The sequence below is a fragment of the Oryzias latipes genome, chromosome 9 (assembly GCF_053564925.1).
Source record: "Oryzias latipes strain Hd-rR chromosome 9, Olatipes_Hd-rR_3.1".
Classification (NCBI taxonomy): Eukaryota; Metazoa; Chordata; class Actinopteri; order Beloniformes; family Adrianichthyidae; genus Oryzias; species Oryzias latipes.
The window spans coordinates 5,173,537-5,195,770 of NC_136245.1; the positions used below are offsets into that span (position 1 = coordinate 5,173,537).

The following is a 22,234-nucleotide window of genomic DNA, read 5'->3' on the forward strand; positions in this document are numbered from 1 at the left end:
CCAGCTTTCACATGACATTTCCAAAAGAAAGAGTGTAGAGCTGCCATAAGAATCATAATAATGACAAAAATAATCCCTTCAGTGAAAAACAAAGCTGAAAAAAGAAAGAAACCAAAAAGGAAATTATTATTATGAAACCACATTTATATCAAACAACAGTGAAACTTAACCCTTTTAGTTCACGCTTCATTTAAAAACAATTTCCATGACCACTGTTCATACAATTGTTTTAATATTCTTTTTCTTTCAATAAAAGAACATTTTCTTCCATAGTTTTATTTTGCTGACATTATTATTGACATTTAAAGGAGGCGGGACCTACGAGAGGTCAGACGTAATTATAAAGTTTAACTTGTCAAAAATTATGTTATTATGAATCTATTTGTCTACTCTTATAGAAAAATATTAGACGATACTTTAAAGAGTCAAACCTGCTGTTTTCTCCACCTGTAAACATCCCCTCCCAACACAGTAGCTTAGCTTTCTCACTCACAAGTTAACAATAAAGTGAAACAGGTGGTCCAACCTAAAAAATCCTCCTAAAACGTCATCAATCTAAACCAACCAAAGGCTGAAGCTAAAAATGTGTTTATTGCCACAAAACTCATAAAGGATCTCTGACACCACAGTCAATCCCCCAGGTAGTGTGTAAAAGTGAACCCATACAGACCAGACGTTCCAAAACCATCATGAAACCATCATACACAAGTCCAAACCTGCCCAAACACGGACCTCACCCGTTCACTCCAGTCTCAGAGAGATCTGTGAAAACCATTCCGACACATTTCCGCTCAGTCTGCGTCTGTTGCATCCAGTGGAGCAACGTGACAATGGTGACGGTCTGGCAGGCTGAAGGATCCAAAAGTCCAGTTTGAACTGAACCATAACAGTCTGCAGCAGTCTCACTCCTGACTGAACTGGTTCTAAACCAGTGGAGTCCAGCGAAACGTGCCAAAGGAGATGAGAGTTTGACAGGTAGCGGAATCCAGCCAGACTGACTCCACCAGACTGAAGTGCAGGAATCCCAGAGCGAATCCACAACCTACGTCCGAAAGGTGGTGTTTACCCAGAAGCACCCGGGACACACCCACCAGGAAAGCCCACAGGTAGAGAAGGATCCTCAATGGCACCTGTGGAACAGTTGCTGAGTTAAGATAACAGACACCCCTGAGTCAGGACCACAATTCTCTTAAAGAAAATGACAATCAACTGACCGCCAAGACGAGGTGATTAAGGAGGAACTTGCAGACCATGACAGCTCTGCTGGCATGGGCCGCTGGAAAAGAATAAATATCCATAGCTAAGTAGTCCAAAAGTCCTGGAGGGTAATCCCACGGGCCCTTCCGCTTCACCAGCTTCTGCATTCCAGCTACTGTCATCAGGTCCAAGCACAGGGCTGTGGAGAGACAGACAGGGAGTTTTAAGTGACAAGAGAGAAAGACCGGTGAGCTGTTGGGAAAAAGAGAGAAAGGCGGGTGAGGTGTTAATGAAAAAAGAGAGACGGGTGAGTTGTTAGCAACAAGAGAGAAAGACGGGGGAGTTGTTAGCAAAAAGAGAGAATGACGGGGGAGTTGTTGGGGAAAAAAAGAGAAAGGCGGGTGAGTTGTTAACAAAAAATGAGAGACAGGTGAGTTGTTAACGACAAGAGAGAAAGACGGGAATGTTATTAATGATCAGAGAGACAGACAGGAGTGGTATTTAACACCGGAGAGACAGACAACTTTCCCCTGTGACAGTGGTGTTTCGGACTTTGGACATGTCACCTGTCTGTCACATTTCTCACCTAGCAGCAGATTAACAAGGACTTCCTGTCCAGCTAAGGTGTTGCTCCTCCACAGGCAGAGCAACGTCCCACACATCCAGGGGAAGGCGTGTCCTGTGAAGGCCAGCAGGTTCACCATGGAGCGCAGCGGGGCCCCAGGGCTGTGGGCCCCCACGCACATGCCAAGACGCTTGGACAGGCTAATGTCTATGGCGAGCAGAGAGTTGATGGCGATGCCTCTGAAAGTGGGGTTAAGCTGCATGCAGTCCTGCTCTGGCCAACGGGACGCATCCTTTGGTCCCCCGTCTGCAGCAGGACCCCCTTCAGAGGACTCCTTGGGCCCCCTGAAGACCACACAAAGACAGTTTGACTAGACTCCAACTTCAACACCTGTCCTTTGCAGAAAGTGAAACTAAATCCCAAAGATGTTTCCGTTCCGTTACTGGCCTTTGTCAGTCCTTAGACTTTCAAAATAAAAGCACTTTGCCCTTACACTACGGGCACACTGGGCATGTGTCAAATGTTCAAGAGCGTGCTGAACACGGGTTTTTGTCTGCGCTTTTAGCATATGGTGTTCAAACTGGACTGTCGCTAAGTAATACTAGCACATGTTTGGAAGAGTTTTGGTGCTTAGTGTCAAAGTGCTGCAAATCTGGTGAATCTGGCTCCAGGCTTTTTCTTTAGCATCTCTATTCCGATATATGAAAGACGTGGTGTCATATAACACCAGCCGGACACAAACCCCAATTACTAATTTCTGCTTCATGATTGATTTCAGACTATCTGACACTTCCGTGTTTTCAAAATGACGCCATCCATTTGCCACAACCAAATCCACGTCTTAATCCAAAAGTGTTTTGTACATAGAATCCAAAAAGGACTTCAAAACTTGCATACCAACGTGTGGATGCAAGAGTTTGAAATACGTGAGCCCAAAACGCACATCTTCGTGTGTTTACATAAACTTTTCATTGAAAGTGGAAGCTTAAACCCACATTTCCGAGCCCGGTGTAAAAGAAACACAAGGCTGGTTCTGGACTTTCTTACTCTGCATCAGGACTTTCTGAAGTTTTTTCTGTTCTTAGGTGTCCGACTTTGAAAAGTTTAGATGTCTAGAAAGATCTCTTAGTCACACTTAAAGTGTAATTTATAGATTCTGTACTCTCACTTCTATTTCTGAGTCCTCCTTTCAAGAAGGAGCCCATTAAGCATATTCAAGAACTCCTCTTAATCTTCAAATCTATCTTCTGTTGCCTCTAATTATTAAGTAAAACATTAGTTGAATAAAAAAGTTTTTAAAATTAAACTGAAAAAATATCTATAAAAAGGCTTTTGATGTTATTTTATTGTTACAAATATACATTTTTAATTTTATGCAATGAAGCTAAAGGAGCGAGTGCTAAAACCCTTAGGTTCTACTGAGGTTTCTACTGAGTTCAAACCCAAATCTTTGCAGGATTCTCCGTTTTAGGGACCAGCTCTAGGACCGGGTCCAGGGTCAGGTCTGTTTTCACTCTAAATGTCACAGGGGGGGCCATTGGGTGGAGCCTCCGGACCGCTTACCTCCCTCCTGCGTCCTCCTGCTGACTCTGCTGTCTGAACACGGGTCTCCTCGGACCACCGGCCCCCCGTCCCTCCCCCGCAGCATGCTCCCTGCGTGGCGGCTGGTTCAGAGAGAGAAACTCGGGGCGGTTCTGGACGTTGTTCCGGTCTCTGACCCGGTTCCGAGCCTGGCTGCCGGGCATGACGGAGGCAGGCTTGTCGGCAGGCGGAGGAGGTGTGTGGGACTGTGACAGAGCACCTCCAACTCAGAGAGACTATATGCTATAAATAGATCAGCTGACCTTCTTCTGCAGTCAGCTGTTTAGGGTGCTGGGGGGGAGGGGGGGCAAAAGGAACAGTTTCTTTAAACACTAGAACTGCCAACTTGGAAACTATTAAAAAAAAGGTTAAGAGAAACATTGAAGGTGGATTTGAACAAAACACTTGAATTAGAAAGATTAGCTCTGGTTTTGGAGTTTGAATGTGTTAAACATGTTCATAGATTTAACTTCTATCTGATTTATTTCACTTTTAGTTCACAAGTTCTACCAGCTGCTCAGCACACCAAATGAGCCCAGGAAGGTGGTAAATAGACATGGAACATGTGAAGACTTTATGATTGTCCATCCATCCATCCATCCATCCATGCATCCATCCATCCATCCATCCATCTGAATCGCTTTGAGGGTCACAAGGTTGCTGGAGCCTGTCCCAGCTACTGTCGGGCAAAGGTGGACGAAGGCAGAGTACACCCTGAAAAATTCACCAGTCTGTCACAGGGACACACATGCACCCCTTGGGTCAATTTAGAACCACCAGTTAACCTTTGAAGCATGTTTTGGGACTGTGGGAGGAAACTGGAGAAAACTGGAGAAAACCAGCACAAAGAGAGCATCCAAACTCCACACAGAAAGAATTCAGCCGGGCTTCAAACCATGACATTCTAAGTGAGTGTGCTAACCACTACACCACCGTGCAGCCTGTTCCCATATTGTAAAGCTTAATTCACAGCAACACTTGTTCAAGCGACCATTTCCAGTGAAGACTATTTATGTAAAACACGCGTTTTGGGCTTCCGGATTCAAAACTAAACACTCTTTTTAGACCATTTTCAGGCTCTACCTACAAAATGTGCAGCTATTGAACATGCATTGAAAGAATAACTTTGACCAATCAGTCGGTAGTGACATATGGATGGTGTCCCTGTAACCCTTGTGCTATCCTAGGCACTTTACCATTGGGAGTTGGGTCATCTAGACCCACTAGACAGTGCTCTGAACCTTTTTTCTTCAATGATTTGTGATCTTCACTGGTGTCCATGGATTACATGAAATCTTTCCACCTTTATCCACCTTTGTCATGGTAGGGAGAACATGTCAATGTAAGGATGGGGTCATCTAAGACAGTGGTCTCCAACCTTTTTGTCACCGCGGACCGGTACAACGCGAAACACGTATACCGCGGACCGGTGGGGGGGTGGGTGGGGGGTGGGGTTGAGGTGCAACGCAAGGCACGTTTACCGCTGCCTATTAAAGGCAGATTTCCCTTTTTTAGCGGGTGCAGGTTCCTCTTCTGTCCCTTCATTGGACCGTTTCCCCTTGTCAAACCAACTTTCTAAAGAAGTTTGTTTTTTGCTCATTTTGGTTGTTTGGGTTTAATTTTAGCGGGGTGTATCACGTGATGTTTGGTGTCGCGACTTTGACGTGCGTTAAGTGTGATGGATGTAACAGAGAGAATCCGGTCACTTTTCAAAACAAAAAACAAAAAAAAAAACAATAAAATGGAAATTATTTTTTCTTTCTGTGCGTCCCGGTGCCAAGTGTCCCGCGGCCTGGTACCGGTCCGCAGCCCGGTGGTTGGGGACCACTGATCTAAGATAGCACAAGGGGTTAATTTATGAAAGTGTCAACCGTTTGACAACTGATCATGGAGGAGAAATGATTAATTGTGGTTTGTGCCTGGCGGAAATTAAGTGACACCAAGTCTTTCATATGTGGGAAAAGAGAAAAGAGAAATCTTGGAGCAGGATTCGGGATCTGCACATATTGCACCCAAGCCCCGTCCAACCGTACGTGCGCTATTCACAGTACAACAAAGAAGAAGAATCCCCTCCCTGCTTGTACAGTGTGAACACGTTCAAGAATGTGTTCAGCGAGTTCAAGAAGGTGCGACTCATGCTTGGTGTGAACGAAGCATCAGACATGTAATTCAGAAATGAAAGTCAACAACAAAAAAACGTGGATGTTCCCTTAGCTTGGAGAAATAAGCTTTTGGGAGGAGTTGGATGGATTTGATCTGCACTTTTCTAGACGCTCAAAGCGCTTACAGTGTGTCCATTATTCATTCAGTCCTCAGTCATACTTAGTGATGATAAGCTACTGTTGTAGCTTATCATCACAACACACGACCAGGTCACGACATGCACATGCACATTGCACATTCACACACCAGTGGAGCCACACTGGAGGTAAGGAGGGTGAGGTGTCTTGCACAGGGACACAGCGTTGGCTGGGGGGAGCGGGGATCGAACCCGATCCTTCGATCATTGGACGACCTGCTCAACCGCCTGAGCCACTGCCACCCCAAGATGGAGTGCTGCATCCATCTTTTCTTTCTGTAGAACCCAGTGTTTCATTCAGAACAGATGAGAGAAAATGTTGCATTTTATACTAAAAATCTCCCAAAAAAGCAACTGTTGTAAATCAACAACAAATGTTTGGGTTTTAATGTGTTTAAATTATTATTGGTATTATTTTAACCTTTCTGTTTTTGTTGTTTTTATTCCTCCACCCTAATGCGCTTCCTTAACCCTTGTGCTATCCTAGGCACTTTAACATTGGGAGTTGGGGTCATCTAGACCCACTAGACAGTGCTCTGAACCTTTTTTCTTCAATGATTTGTGATCTTCACTGGTGTCCATGGATTACATGAAATCTTTCCACCTTTATCCACCTTTGTCATGGTAGGGAGAACACGTCAAAGTAAGGGTGGGGTCATCTAAGATAGCACAAGGGATACTCCACTATAGTACTACTACTATAGTGGAGTTTTCTATACTACTATAGCTAACTAAAAAAAACGTTTTGCCATTCTTTTGGACTTCTTTGATATTTTCCCTTTTTCAGGAATTTAAGTAATGAAAAAACAAATCCGTTTTGGTTTTATTTTCTGTAAGGTATTTATATTGTTTTGGCAAACAGAGCACAGTGTCCAATAGAACAAGACATTAGGGTGAACACAGATCACAAAAAAAAAAAGATTTGGTTTCTTCATCAGACTTCATAAAGCAGCTCTTCTCTGGAATAAATCAGCGTTCATATGGAGTATCATCCGCTCGCATTCTGCTTTCTAAACTGGATCAAGCTGGACTGAGTTCAGGCTAAATACAGAACGCGTGTGTGTGTTTGTGTTGGTGCGTATGTGTGTGTGTACCCAGAAACAAACAGCTCATACACAACTAAAAAGAAAACCTTTTTGGCAAAACAACCTGAAGTTTGATATTTTTAAAGTGATTTTGTCGAACTTGACTAATTACTCAGTGTATTTCATATTTTCCGTTTGTCAAAGAAATGTTTTATTATTTTTTTTACCATGTCCCTGCCCCAGGTGTAGGAGTTTAAAAATTTTGGGGTCTTGTTCACGGGTGAGGGAAGACCGGAGCGTGAGATTGACAGGCGGATCGGAGCGGCGTCCGTAGTTATGCGGTCGTTGTACCGGTCCGTGGTGAAGAGAGAACTGAACCAGAAAGCAAAGCTCTCAATTTACCGGTTGATCTTCGTTCTAATACCTGCCTATGGTCATGAGGTCTGGGTCATGACCCAAAGAACAAGGTCCCAGATACAAGCGGCTGAAATGAGCTTCCTCCGTAGGGTGGCTGGGCGCTCCCTTAGAGACAGGGTGAGAAGCTCGGTCACCAAGAGAGAGCTCAGTGTGGAGCCGCTGCTCCTCCACCTCCAGAGGGGCCAGTTGAAGTGGTTTGGACATGTTGTTCGGATGACCCCTGGACGCCTCCCTGGGGAGGTGTTTGGGGCATGTCCCACAGGGCAGAGGCCCCGGGGTAGACCCAGGACACGCTGGAGAGACTACGCCTCTCAGCTTGCCAGAGAATGTCTTAGGGTCCCCCCAGAGGAGCTGGAGGAAGTGGCCGGGGAGAGGGAAGTGTGGCCATCTTTGCTTAGACTGCTGCCCAGACCCGGATAAGCAGAAGAAGATGGATGGAAGGACAAAAATGGTATGCAATATCAGAACCATCCAGCCGTACGGTTTTAAGCCAGTTCTGATGAGGAAAACAAAGACGTTCGTGGATCTATTTGTCTGCAAGTGGATGCATCAGTATGGAACAAAGCAGGGAGCTTGTGGCCTGCTGATAGTGTCTCCGTCAGTTACAAGCTTTTTCTGAATTCTTTCATCTGCTCCCGATTCACAACGATTTGAACAAAGAAATACTCAGAAATACAGTTTTAACAGTAATCTTTTCTTATATATGTCATCCATCATCAGAAAACAATGTTTTCTGATGATGGATGAACACCATTTTGAGTTCTTTGTAAACTCCTTTTCTCTTTCCAATCTGATAAGAATCTGTGATTGTAAAACTATTAAAAATAAACAATCGATTAAAAGCTTAAGAACAAAACTTTCACATATGTGATCTATATGCTGACATACCCATCAAATAGTAAACACCAAAGTTATAGGGAGAAATGTCATGGATTATCAAGTAGCAGCACATTGCAAACATGAACATGTCCTTTTTTTTAATTAAAAAAAAAATATATATATATATATATATATTTGCTTATTTACACCCCAATTTAGACGTAAAGAATCGTAATAAAGTCTTAAAAATAAAATTAAAAATTTTAATGTTGAATCTGAATCTTGGGTCTGTAAGAAGTCTCAGTGCATCGCTGCAGTTTTCTTGGTACTTTTTACAATTTTTTAAATAGTTTTATTGAAACAATTGCTGTATGTTGTTGGTATGTTGAACAAAGGCATTGTCTGATTGTTCTTTATGTATTTGGACATTCAAACACATGCCCCTCTTCTGTTTTTGTTCAACTTAAATAAGAAAAATTGGTTAGACAGCCTTGTAAATATGTTGATTGTCCAATGTTTTCTAGGTGCGTGATGTGATCTGCCATTCAGATTTTAATTTAAAACAAGGTTTTTAAAACTGCAGTTTAACGACAAATTGAAGTTAAAGCCAATTGAGGGACATGAATCGAGACTTTGTCTCCCTCTTGTGGCCAAAAAAATACTAATACATTTATTGTGGAAAAACTTTGATGAATGATTGGTTGAATAAAAAAAATGAAATCTGTATTGCACACCGAAACCCGTCCATTTTGTAAATGTAGAGTTTTTAAACAACTTTCAAAGTAAGATTGTTTGGTATGTTTAAAACACTTTAAAGCATTTCCCTTGTAGTCGTTTTGTCTGTCAGCCAGGTTAAGGCGGAACTTTAGGTCCCTGTTCTTTGTCCATACCCGGACTGAACAGCGGACACACGGTTGCTAGGGGTTGCATACCCAACTGGACGCTCTTCTTACTGGACGCTCTTCTTACAATTGAAAAAACGTTTGTTTGTAACCAAACAGGACGGGAAATCGCATCCGACTTTAAATGAAGTGGACACACATCCGGGACTTTGTAACGTTTGTGTTTTTTCCGGTGACCCGACGGCATCCGACGCGAGCTTCGGACTGCAGATGTCAGCAGATTAACAGAGGATTGGGAGGAGAAAGCCGGGTCACAGATTGGACTTTCACTTCGAGAAGAAGAGGTGCAGTCTGGTTCTGGATCCATTTTGATTGGTTTACTCAGTTAAATGCCTAATTGGATTTGGGTGAAACTTCCAGTTTCCTACGTTTAATCTGAGCCGTGAACTCATCACGCCGCTCCTTTGGTCTCCTTCAGGTCCGCAACATGGCTGACTCGAACCTGAACGTGAGCCAGTCCAGACTGGACCGAACTTCGGCTTTCCCAGTGTTCATGCTGCTCCTCGAAGCGCCATGTCAGACGGCGTAGAAGAACCGGAACCCTCCGGTCCAGCAGCGGCTCGGGTCCGGCCCCCGCTGGCAGAAAAGGCTCTATCCGAACCGTTCGCGCGGCTGCGGTACCAGGACACGTCCCTGCTGATCTGGCAGCAGCAGCAGTCGGAGGCGGCGCCGCCCACCACCTACCTGAACCGGAGCCAGTCAGCCTGGTACAGCAGCTACGGGAACCAGGCGGTGCTGATCCGAGACAAGAGCGGCCTGTCGGAACCGGAGGGACGCTCCAAGATCTGCAGCATCATGTGAACGGGATTCAGGACCAAAACGGGTCAAAGTCGGACCCGAGTTCTTAGATTAAACCCAATGACCACAGGAGATGGCAAAACGCCTACATAGACCACAATGCACTGCTGCGTCTGCAGCATGGCAGCCTACGTTTCAGAATGTTTACAATCTGTTTTATTCTCACTTTTTTTTACACACTTTCATTTTAGTATAAAAACAAAGCAGCTATTCATCGGTTCATTTGTGACATTTTTCAGTAAACAGGAAGTTTTTAAAAATTCAGGTCATAATTCTTAAATATTCAGGAAAAATATTAACTAATAGTGAAAATTAAGATAATTTGATCAAATAGACTTTTCCCTTTTTTTTGCTACAAGAAAATCAAATGTTTGTTTACATGCAAACAGTATTTGTTTACACACAGGAGGTCCATTAAAGAAGAATGTGTTTTGTATGTTTATAAGACTGCTTAAGTCGACTTTTTAAATTACATTTACCACTGGAAAGTAATGACTAAAAAGATAAAGATCAAAGTGCTTTCTTCAAAGTTTATTGTTTACATAGAAAACCATCTTTTTCGGACTTTTTCATATTTTTTAGGATAAAATCGAGGCGTTCAGATTACTGAGAACGTATAGCTACGTACATTTCTAAGACAGTTTTTTAGCTTATATGAACGAAATGTTCATTGAATGAGCGTTAAAAGTTTAACCAAGTTGAACTTTAACCAATAGAAATTAGGTCGTTAAGGAATGTAAGAAAATAATTGATTTAGCGATATTTCATGTGGCGATACTTGTACCGATTCAAAACGCTGCCACAACGATATTTTTTAAATCATTCATGAGCGTTCTTCAGTGTCTGACCCTTGTTTTCCACTGTAACCCCCATCCGCTAGATGGCAGCAACGCATACTGACCCTCTCTGAGCAGCTCCGCACAAAACAACTGCAAGATCTCGCGAGAAGCAGCTCGTGTTAAAAAAAACATTTTTTATTTTTCTGAATTGTTTTTCCGGTTCTAGGACTGTTTTTTTTTTCTTTTTTTTCATACTTTCTTGACAATCAACATTATACAATAACAATGTGAATGTCTGAGGGGGAATTGAAATGTGTACATATTGCAGAAAAATATAACAAAAATAAAACAAAAAATATATAAATATATACACATACATATACAACATAAGATAAAAACGAATCATAACTTAAAAAATCTTTGGGGTTTGATAAATTCTAAATTTTTCAAAAATTAAATTGGTTTTGCAGATGTTTGATAATGGTACAGTACTGATTGATTTCACTCAAAAATGCTGGAATTTAGGTTTGGAGTTTGACCATTTGGCTTTATGGATATGGAATTTTGCTAATAATAAAAACAATTGTGTAATGAAGATACAATCTTTGTCTACTTTGACATTAAGGTAACCCAGAATAATGTCTTTATCTAAAAAAGTAACAGTTTGTTTAGTTATATTTCCTATATAGTTTCCCACTTCCATCCAAAGTATATTTGTATGTCTGCAATCCACAAACAGATGATAAATAGTTTCCTTTATTAGTTCCACAGAATGAACAAGACAGGTCCATATACACAACAAATCTACTCAAGGTTTTTTGGTAGGATATATACAATGCAATATTTTGAAGGACACCTCCTTTATTATGTTAGTTAGACAGTATTTATTACTAATAGTCCAAGCATAAGTCCAGTTTATGTCCACAAATTTGGAGTCCCAATAAAACATCCCAGCAGGTAAGGTTGTGGTATGTAAAAGATTTCTTATTTGCTTATTGGAAACTGAATTAACAAAAGTATCCACATTGTCCAAAAAAATTGTCTGGGTTCTTAATTGACTTGTGTTATAAATCCCTTTAAACAGTTGAAGTAGACTGGTTGGAATGGCATCTAACACTATTGCATGTTCTCTGGGTGGAACAGGAATACAGAATTTTAAAAGAAATTCTTCATACGTAAGATGTCCATGAGAATTGAAAAGTTGTCTGATTAAAACAATATCATTATCATACCATCTGGGAAAAAAAGTGACTTATTCTTGTATTGTACATTACAGTTATTCCAAATAAAACAAGTTGTTGGAGAAAAATTATGTTTATAAACGAGTTTCCAGGCCAGCAGGGCTTTTTTGTAAAAGTTTGAAAGTTTTGTGGGTAATTTTTAAATTTTATAATTACATTTTAGCGAGAATTTAATGCCTCCCATTGTGTCAAACATTTGGGAAATGCATTCCAGATATTGTCTTCCCCTTTCAATAAATTACTTAACCACTTTATTTTAAAAGAGTTGCTTAAAGTTTCAAAGGTTAATACTTCCATGCCCCCGTGTTTTCTGGTGTTACACAAAACATTTTTCCTTAAGTAATGACAATTTTTCCTCCAAATAAAATCAAATAATGTTTTGTTTTATAGGTTACAGATGTGTTTTGGCATTTCTAAAGACAGAGACATATAGACAGGTCTAGACATTCCTTCAGCTTTAGATAACAGGATTCTACCGTTCAGAGAAAGATTTCTCATTAACCACGTTATATCTTTTGATAATTTGTTTAGTTATTGGCTTGAAATTAACTTCACTGCGATTTTTTTCATTTTTATCAATAATTACACCAAGATATGTAAGTGAAGTTTTAACTGGAATACCGTTGATTTCTGGTGAATCACAATCTTTAAGTGGAAGCAGGACCGATTTGTTAAGGTTCATTTCTAATCCAGAGACTCCAGAGAAGTCCTGAATTCCTTTGATTGCATTTGTTATTTCATGTTTATTGGGCAAAAAAATTGTTGTGTCATCTGCTAGTTGAGAGAGTTTAAATTCTCTCCCTAAAGCTGTGATACCACGAAATGGACATTTTTTTATATGAAGGGCCATAACCTGAGCAACTAGTAAAAAGAGAAAAGGGCTAAGAGGACAACCCTGCCGGATTCCTTTATTGATGTCAAATCTGGGAGTTGTGCCATGTGCCAGTTTAATGGAGCTGTTGCATCCATTGTATAGAACCTCGATAGCTTTTAAAAATCTTTTACCAAATCCAAATTCTTTAATAACTCCAATCATAAAACTGTGACTTATTGTGTCAAATGCCTTGTAAAAGTCAACAAATAAGATAAAACTATCATCTTTAATATATTCATTATAATCAGTCATGTCAAGTATTAATCTGATATTGTTGGCAATATTTCTACCAGGCATGAAACCAGATTGTTCTTCATCAATAATGTTATCCAGTCCTGGTTTGAATCTTTTGGCAAAAACAAGAGCGTATATTTTAGCATCAATTTTTTAAAAGAGTAATTGGTCTCCAGTTTTCTATGCATAATATATCTTTTTGTGGTTTGGGGATGAGTTTGATGAGGCTTTGTCTGAGAGTTGGGGGCAATATACCAATGTCTAAAGATTCTTCAAATGAAACTTCACCAGACTGTTAATATAAGGATTCAAATCCTGTGCAGAAACACATTTACTGTCATTCAAGTGTGCAAAACACAATGAAATGTCCATTATTATTATCATTCATTATTATAAGAATCTTTTCCTGGTTTCTACCTGAATTTTGTGGCAACACCTGCCTTCTTTCTGACCTTTGATGGAGCACCATCAGTGACCAAAATTACTTAATGTGACCAGTTCACTCCAACATTGTCCAGCACAGTAACTAGAGAGCTGACTGTGTCATCAGTTGTTGTTGTGACCATCAACTCAAGAAACTCCACTGTGACGGTCTTTTCATCACCTCTAATAAACATGCACAGCTGTACATATCTGTGATGTTGGTGCTTTCATCAATAGTGACTGAAAATACAATAAATGACTGGATTCCTTCATATGGCTGCCCATGTTTCCTCAGAGATGTTGTGTCTGGAGTCATAATTCTTGACAGACTCATGTTTAAGGTCGACTGCTTTTTGGAAACAAACTTCTGCAGCCTTCAGCATTTTTCAATAAGTTCACCATCAGAAAATGGATTGGATGTTTGCTCCAACTTGTCTGCAATAAGGTAGCTAGGTGCCACTGCTCCATCACTGACGTCACGGCTGCAGTAAATCCAGATGGTTATTTATCGGTCCAGCTAATAGTTGGTAAATCTTTTTTTTTCTTAACTGCAAATGGTGAAACTTTTCTTTATGGTGAGTCTCATAGTGGTGCTGAATGTTATATTCTTGGAGAACCTGTTGATGACATACCAGGCATGCAGGTTTGCATTCAGCTCCGTGAACAAATAAAACGCTTTCCATTTTCCTGGAAAGCTCAGGACTTCACTTCAACCTTTTTTTTCTTTTTTGACAACATTTTGGTCATTAGGGTGTCACTACTGATCATCCTTCAGTGATGAAGCTCACAGGGAACGAAACTACTGCCTACCCAGACACAGAGCTGTTAGGTTTCGTTTTTGGCACATGCAGAGATATGTTGTTTCACCTGTTAAGCTTTTCCTTTGCTCCCCCTAGTGGCGGAATTGCGCATTTCGGTTATTTCTTTAAAAAATCATAACTCGCCACAGGAATGGACTAGAAACTTGCTTTCTTTTTTAAACATCCTTGTGATTTTTACTCTTCATGTGTGGGCCATACCAAACCACCTGGTGGGCCGTATCCGGCCCGCGGGCCGTATGTTTGACACAGTTTCTGTTAGAATTTTGCAACATATTGAGAAACCTTTTTTGTATCTTCACTTATTGAATTGCCAATTTTAATTTGACGTAGACAGGAAATTTCAAAATTTCTTTTTTATAAGTTGAAAAAATATTTAGTACATTTTTCATCTTGTTCTAACCATTTTCTTTTGGATCTAACAAATGCTCCTTGAGCTTTTTTTTCATATACTGTATTCAATCTGATTGCAAAGAAATTAATAAGTTTTGTTCTAGATCAGATAAATTCGTTTTTTCATTAATAATCATTATTTTTCTTATTAGTTCTGATTCTCTTCTTTGCTTTGCTTTAGCAATTATTTTTCCAAATGATATTGCCAAAGATCTTATTTCATACTTCATTAACTCCCAACTATTGGAATATTTTTTTAATGTAAATGCTTGTTTCCAGTATTTATCAATTAGTTTTTCTACTCCATCAGAATTTTTTTTATTGTTTAATAGTAAATTATTCAATTTCCAATAGTCTACGTTGCATTTGGGTGCATCAGTTTCCATATTAATTTTAATGGACACTGTATTGTGGTCTGAAAAAATATTGGGTATAATCTCAACGGAATCAACTGTATTTTCTATGTCACTAGAAATGAGCCAAAAATCAATGCGAGAACACTGAGATCTGTCCTTATTGCTCCAAGTATATATTTTCTTATCAGGATGTTTACGTCTCCATATGTCAATCAAATCAAGTCTATTACATATGTTTTTCAACTCTTTGGCGTCTTCTTTTCTGGGGGGAAATCTATTAAGATGGCCATTCATTACAGCATTAAAATCTCCTCCCCATAAAATCTTAGTGTTGGGATATTTTTGTAGGAGTGTCTTAATTTTTTCTTCCAATGTTAAAAAGATTGTATCGTTATTTGTTTGATTATTGGAGGCATATGTATTAATTAAAATAAAATAAAATAGGTCAAAATTCACCATAAGAATAATCAATCTCCCATTTTTGTCAATTAAATGCTCAAGAGTGCGGCCTTTAAATTTGCCCTGTAAAATAATTACCCCTGCTGACCTGTTGCTACCAAAAGAAAACTAGACATTTTTACCCCATTGACTTCTCCAAAACTCCCTATCTGCTTCAGAATCTTGTGTCTCTTGAATGAAATAAAAGTCTGCATTTTTATTTTGGCAATATAAAAAAACGCATTTTCTTTTCAGTTGGTCTCTGATACCCCTGGCATTCACAGAACAGACAATGACATGAACTATTGAGAACAAGAAAAAAGAGAAAATTCACTTAGGAACTTCCTGGTTTTGTTCAGGAACCGCTGCACATATTCAATATGCCTTAAACTTTGAGTCTGTTTTATCCTGTCATACCGACCTTTACAAACATAGATCAGCTTAACTCAGTAATATTTCCTTGCCGTTCATGAAAGCCCTGATTCCAATAAAGTAGGCTTTCTCTCCTTTCTTCCTGGCTGCCTCCACTGCTGGCCATAGGCAGCTGTGAGCTTCTTTATCAGCAGATGTGAGATCTTCCTGGAGACGAAGATGATGATCCAGTAGGTAGACGTTCTTTTTAGAACTTTTCCACAGGAGATCTCTGGCCGATCTGGACAGGAAGCTGATGATTATGGGCCGGGGACGTTGATTGGTTCCATTTCCACTGGGTTTTCCAATTCTGTGTGCGTTGTCGATTGCTGAAACCACCACTGCAGAATCTTTGGTAGGTAACATCTCTTTAAAAATATCTTGGACTCTTGATTTGACGTCCTCTGGATTTCTTTCAGGGATAACAGACAGGCGTAGATTCACTCTTCTGCTGTAGCGATCTGCATCATTCATTTTGGTTTCCATCTCTCCAACCTTCTTCTCCATCTCCTTACATTGCTTTTCCAGGCTCTCATTTAGTTTTTTCAAGTACAAGACCTCCTGATGGCAAAACTCAAGTGACTTCTTCAAATTGTCAATTTGGACAGTATTGTAATGCACAGCTTGGTCCGTTTTGTCTGCTCGTTCGTTAATTTTTTCGGTAACCGCTTTGATAATGGTGGACTGAAGCTCAGACAAAGTCGGCTCAGTTGCAGCGCTTTTATCAGGATTATTTTGCTTTTCTTCTCCTCTCACCTTCTTGGGGGGATGTTTCATAAGTGTAGTTGGCATTGAAGAGCATTCTTCATCATCCTTCATTTGACATGCATAGGAATGGGTTTTTTTGATGTGTCGTTTTTCCTTAGAAGCATCCACTTCCATATTTTCCGAAGAGCTGCTGCGGTTGAGAGAGCCGCGGTTATCTTTTGATTTCTTAATCATTGTTAATTTAGATTTTCAAATATTAATTTGAAGAATCTTTTGAATTTGAAGAAACTTTAGCTGTTGTTTCAAGGCAAAGGGTCTGCGAAAAAAACAGTTTGTGCAGCGAATTCCAAGTTTTAAGAACTCACAGAAGTTTCTTACATGCGGTCGCGGTCGCCATCTTGGTCCCCAATTGCTCGTGTTAAAATATTCAGTTCAGTTTGTTGTCATGAGACATGCACTAACTACAGAACCTTATTGGTCCCTTGTGCTATCCTAGGCGCTTTAACATTGGGAGTTGGGTCATCTAGACCCACTAGACAGTGCGCTGAACCTTTTTTCTTCAATGATTTGTGATCTTCACTGGTGTCCATGGATTACATGAAATCTTTCCACCTTTATCCACCTTTGTCATGGTAGGGAGAACACGTCAATGTAAGGGTGGGGTCATCTAAGATAGCACAAGGGATAAAAAACAAATATATATTGTAATTTACCAAAAAAATAGCACTACTGGCACCAACATTTTATAAAATTGTCACATCTATTAATGAGAGCCAATCAATGCCACCTAACATGAACTCAGCCAACATAATTCTTCTTCTAAAACCAGACAAAGATCCCACTAGTCCTTCAAGCTATCGCCCCATTTCTTTAATCAATGCAGATGTAAAAATTATCTGCAAAGCACTAGCACAGAGAATAGAAAAAATCACTCCTCACATAATTCACTTCGACCAGACTGGATTCATCAAAGGCAGACACTCGGATGATAATGTCCGTAGACTAGTTAATATAATAGACTTTGCCACCATTAAAAAACAGGAAATGACGGTACTATCGCTGGATGCTGAAAAAGCCTTTGACAGAGTTAATTGGAAGTTCCTTATTGCTGCCCTCCATAAGTTTGGTTTTGGAGAAGCATTCATCAATTGGATCAAAATATTATATCACAACCCCAATGCATCAGTTAGAACTAATAAACAGACTTCAAACAGGTTTTTTCTTGGAAGAGGAACCAGACAGGGCTGCCCACTCTCTCCTTCTCTTTTTGCTATATTCATTGAGCCTTTAGCTGCAGCAATAAGACAGAATGAGAGCATTATAGGAATAAAAACCAAACACAGCCATCATAAAATTAGTCTTTATGCGGATGACATATTACTGTTTTTAAGGAATTTACATTCTGTAAATGAAACAGCAATGATCATAAATGAATTCTCCTCCATATCAGACTATTCCATTAATTGGAATAAGTCTGTTTTATTACCACTTAACAGGAATATGGAACAAAGACTCACAATTCCAGTCAAAACAGGAAATATCAAATATCTGGGTATCTACTTTTCCCCCAAACTATCAGAACTGGTGCAGCTAAACCACACCCCATTACTGAAAAGCATACAGGACGATCTAACACGCTGGACCAACCTGCCTCTGTCCCTTATGGGCAAGGTAGCCACGGTTAAAATGAAAATCTTACCCAAAGTTAATTATCTCTTCTCAATGATTCCCACACAACCGCCATTAAAATGGTTCAAAACATTAGACTCATCCATATCAAGCTTTCTATGGAACAACAAACCTGCAAGAATTAGTCTAAAAACTTTAAAATCTGCAAAAAGCTGTGGAGGATTAGAACTACCTAATTTCCACAAATACTTTCTTGCAAATAGATTACAATATATCTTAAAATGGTTAAAAAATAATCCAGAAACCAACTCATGGTTAGACTTGGAACAGGTGTTATGTGGAAAGATCAACCTGTCACAGCTACCATTTATTAGCCATACAGTTAAAAAACAGGATTGTTTCAAAAGCATTAATATAAATGCCACCTTAACAGCCTGGTGGGAATTTCTCAAAATATCAAAATCATCAATTCAACCGTGCAAAATGACACCCATCTGGAACAACCCGGACATCCTTATTAACAAAAAAATGATTCACTTCCCAGCTTGGCAAGCAGGGGGCATAAAACAACTAGAGCACGTAATTATTGATAGAAGATTCATAACCCCCCAGGAACTTCAAGACAAACATGGAATAAATAACTTCTTGGAATATCAGCAACTTAAATCAAGTATTACTAAAAAGTATAAAATTAAAGACGACGATTTAAAGCTACCAGATGTAGTTACCACTCTGATTAATTTTTCAATGAATAGAACTCTCTCCAAAATATACAAACTTTTATGTAATTTAGATAACAATATTGCCCTTCCAACAAAAAAATGGGATGCAGATTTGAGCATCAGCACAGATGAAAGCTTCTGGTCAGAACTTTGTCTAAACACCTTTAAACTGACAAAAAGTCCAAATCTGCAGCTAATCCATCTCAAAACTCTTCACAGAATTTACTACACTGGACAGAGGATGTTCAAGATGGGTCTCAGTAACTCAGACATTTGCGAGCACTGTGATAATAATCTACCCGACAGCTACATGCACGCACTGTGGTTCTGCACTCCTGTCAGGGCTCTCTGGCAGCAGGTATGTGCCGATTTATCAGTCTGGCTTAAGGTTTCAATCACTGCCTCACCGTCACTTTGTGTGCTTGGTGACATGAGTGCCATCGATATAGAAGAAGGATTAGCATCTATCATTTTCATAACTCTTTGTATTGCCAAAAAAACTATTTTAATAAATTGGAAAAACAAGAAAAATATAAACATAAGTCAACACAGAAATCTGCTGTTTGATCATATCAGCTTGGAAAAAATGTCAGCCCAAAGCTCAAGTAACTTTGAAAGAATTCAGTCTCTCTGGTCTCCTGTGGTTGACTCCATGACTTAGGGGGTGGAGGGCTTGGTCGTCGCTGCTCCTTGCCCTTCTGCCGTGGTTTGGGGTGGGGGTCGGGGCTTCCGGTGCCTGGCGGGGGCGGTGGGGGGCTCCGTTGGTCGGGGGGTCGGGTCCGGTGCCTGGGTGGGGCGGGCTGGGGCGCTGCGTGGTCCTCTGGGCTTGGGTGTGGGGGTGCGTGGTGGGGGGGTGGGGTGGTGGTCTGGCTTGGCTTGGGGGGGTGGTCCCTTTGCCTGTGCTGGGGGGGGTTGGCGGGGGGCCCTGCTCGGGTGGGGGGGGCCCAGCGGCGCCGGATGGGCTGCCCATCTGCACCTGGGGCTGGGATCGGCCCTTCCCTGGCTCTGGGACGGGACGGGGCAACCCTCTCGGGGCCCCCGGTCGCTCTGGGTGTCACCCGCTTCGGCTGCGGGGTCTGGGGTGGGGTGGGGTGGGGGGCTTGTCGGCCCTGTCCTGTGGGGGGGCGTTCTGGGGGGAGGGGGGGCCCATTATTAGTACGGGTCGGGGGGGCTAGCGGGTCGGGGTCTCCGCTGAGGCAATCAGTGGTTGCCTCGGCCGGTTGGCCTCCTCGGTCCCGTCGAGGCCTGACCAGAGCTCTTCTAGGGCCGGCGTCTGGGGGTGGGGGCCTGGGCTTGCTCCGGGGGGGGGCGACGCTTTCTGGCTCCTCTCTCTCTGTGTGGGGTGGGTGGTGCCGGGCCTGGGGTGTCGGCGCCTCCGGGGGTGGGCCCCTGGGCTGGGTGGCCCTGGCCCCTTTGCTGGGGGTGGGCTGGGGGACGGCTGTTTGACCACCGGGGGACAGTCTACCAGCTGTCCCCAATTTACCCCCTTCCTTATATAACCTCATATTAGGGTGAGGGGGTGGGGGGTTTAGCCTGCGATGCGCCTTGGGGGGGGGCTACTTGGGAGTGGCCCCCCTCCTATGGTTGCCGTATGGAGTGGGCCCCCCCTCTTTCGGTTTTATTTGCACCTTAGACACGTAGGGTCCTTGGTAGGGGGGGTGCTTGGACATCACTGCCAGCAAGCAGCAGATGTCCTCCTGGCACCCTACCCGCCAATTTTAACCGCACCTTAGACATTTAGGGCCCCTTGGTGTGGAGGGTGAGGGGACATCACTGTGAGTAATCAGGAGATGTCCCCTTAGTGCCCTACTCGCCAATTTTAACTGCACCCCCCTTAGTACACACACCCCTCCCCCTTCAATATATACATTCAAACATAAACACACACACATGCACACAAACACCCTCTCAAACACCCATACACGCACACACATTTTACAAGGAAGGTGGGACCTGGGTCCATCTGTCCCCTACCCCGTCCCTGGTGGGGGGTGCGGGCCCCTTGGCGATGGCGGCCGTGTCCCTTGGGTGCCGGCTCCCTGGGCCCGGCGGTGCTCTCTCCGCACGGTGGGGGGGTTCATATTACACCTGAGCCGGGGGTGTTCGTGTCCCTGGGGGGTGGGTCCTGGTCCTTGCCCCTGGGCGCTGGGCCCCGCCAAACTTCCAACATGGCCGAGCCTGGTCGGGCCATATTTATAACATCCCTTATGGGCCGCCCTTTTTTCCCCGGGGTTCCCCCCTCCTGGGCGGGGGCGGCGGGCCCCTGCCTTGCTCCTACCTGGACCAACCGTGGGCCGGGTGGGTGGCTGCCTGGAGTGCGGAGCGGGTCTCCCTTGGGGGGTCCTGGCTCGTACCTGGGGTTGGGGCGGGGGGATGCCCGGAACTCCTGGGTGGTGGTGGGGTGCTCGTCTGGGGCTGTGGGCGTCCCTCTCCGGTGGGGCCCTGCGTTGGGCTCTTCCGGCGCAGCGGGGGGCTGCTTTCCTGGCTGGGCTGGGGCGGCGCTCTTTTTCCCTCTGCGCCTCCCTGCTCTCTGGCTCTGGGGGCCTCGCGGCGGTCCTGCTGGCCCTGGCCTGGGTGGCGGTCTTGGTCGCCCGGGGGGCGGTTGTTCCCTGCCTGTTCCCGTGTGGCGCTGGGGGAATTCCGGCTGCCGCTGCTGCTGCGGCGGGGGTATGGGTGTGGGGGTGGCTGGGCGCTCCTCCTCCTTCTTTTCACATTCCACCATCCATTTTAGAAGAACATAAACACTCACCTGAGCACAGGTGTTAGCTCACCTTTGCACTAATAGTTTGCATGATTGAATGAATGAAAGATTTCACACTAGTTGGTTTAAAGGCATAAGTATGCGTTCGTGAACACTATCTGTTTTGTGTGCATGTTGACATGTGGACATTTTTGCGGCTAGCAGGTGTGTTGATAATATTTGAGTGTGTGTGAACAGGCCCCGCCCTTTTTGTACTACATGTGAACCGTACCGTAACGATAAACAACCAGTAAACCTGCCTGCTCTATGCTGCTTCATGGTCTTACCCCCCTTCCCCTCCTATTATCACCCTCCTACCCCCCCCTCTCTCTAACGTCCCTCTCTCTTGTTCCCCTCTTTCCTTTTCCGTCCGGTCCAACACCAAAGATTTTCAAACATGATTGAAATTAATAAAGTTTGGCCTCAATTACAAAAGGGGTTTATTCAGACATACCTTTGGTTTTTGACACACGTCGACCGGTTCAACCGTTTGAAATCCTCGAAGAGGAAAAAAAGCTGCTGGTGTACTAACAGGCCTTACAAAGAAAGATCAAAGATAACCACTGCAGTTCAGGACAGCAGCATTGAAAAGGCTGTCAGGATGCAATCTACTGTCTGCAGAGGGCTGCATAATTACAACTGAAGAATGCAAACCACACAAGACCAACACAAGGGCGTAAAATTCAAATGATGTCATCAGCCTGTGTTGCAACTCCAGTTCTGATGGCTTTGCAACCAATGTGACCCGAGGGATTACAACCTGAACATCAGAACAGGGAAGAAAGGTGATTAAAGTGACTTTGAACGTGGCATGGTTGTTGGTGCCAGATGAGCTGATCTGATCTCCTGGGATTTTCACCCACAA

At 42.6% G+C, this 22,234-nt stretch overlaps 2 protein-coding genes across 2 annotated transcripts; one reads left to right on the forward strand and one right to left on the reverse strand.

Moving 5' to 3' along the window:
• Positions 1-210: 210 nt before the first annotated feature.
• LOC101167373 (inactive phospholipid phosphatase 7) lies at positions 211-3,620 on the reverse strand. The gene is made up of 4 exons (XM_004072790.5): positions 3,326-3,620; positions 1,784-2,106; positions 1,215-1,396; positions 211-1,130 (listed from the first exon to the last, which is right to left on the reverse strand). Exons 1-4 carry the CDS (start codon positions 3,505-3,507, stop codon positions 924-926), a joined length of 894 nt encoding a protein of 297 aa, XP_004072838.1. The 5' UTR covers positions 3,508-3,620; the 3' UTR covers positions 211-923.
• Positions 3,621-8,752: 5,132 nt separating this feature from the next.
• On the forward strand, positions 8,753-10,984 carry brd3os (BRD3 opposite strand). Its single transcript, XM_078952492.1, has 2 exons — positions 8,753-9,089; positions 9,224-10,984. Exon 2 carries the CDS (start codon positions 9,319-9,321, stop codon positions 9,604-9,606), a length of 288 nt encoding a protein of 95 aa, XP_078808618.1. The 5' UTR covers positions 8,753-9,089; positions 9,224-9,318; the 3' UTR covers positions 9,607-10,984.
• Positions 10,985-22,234: the final 11,250 nt, after the last annotated feature.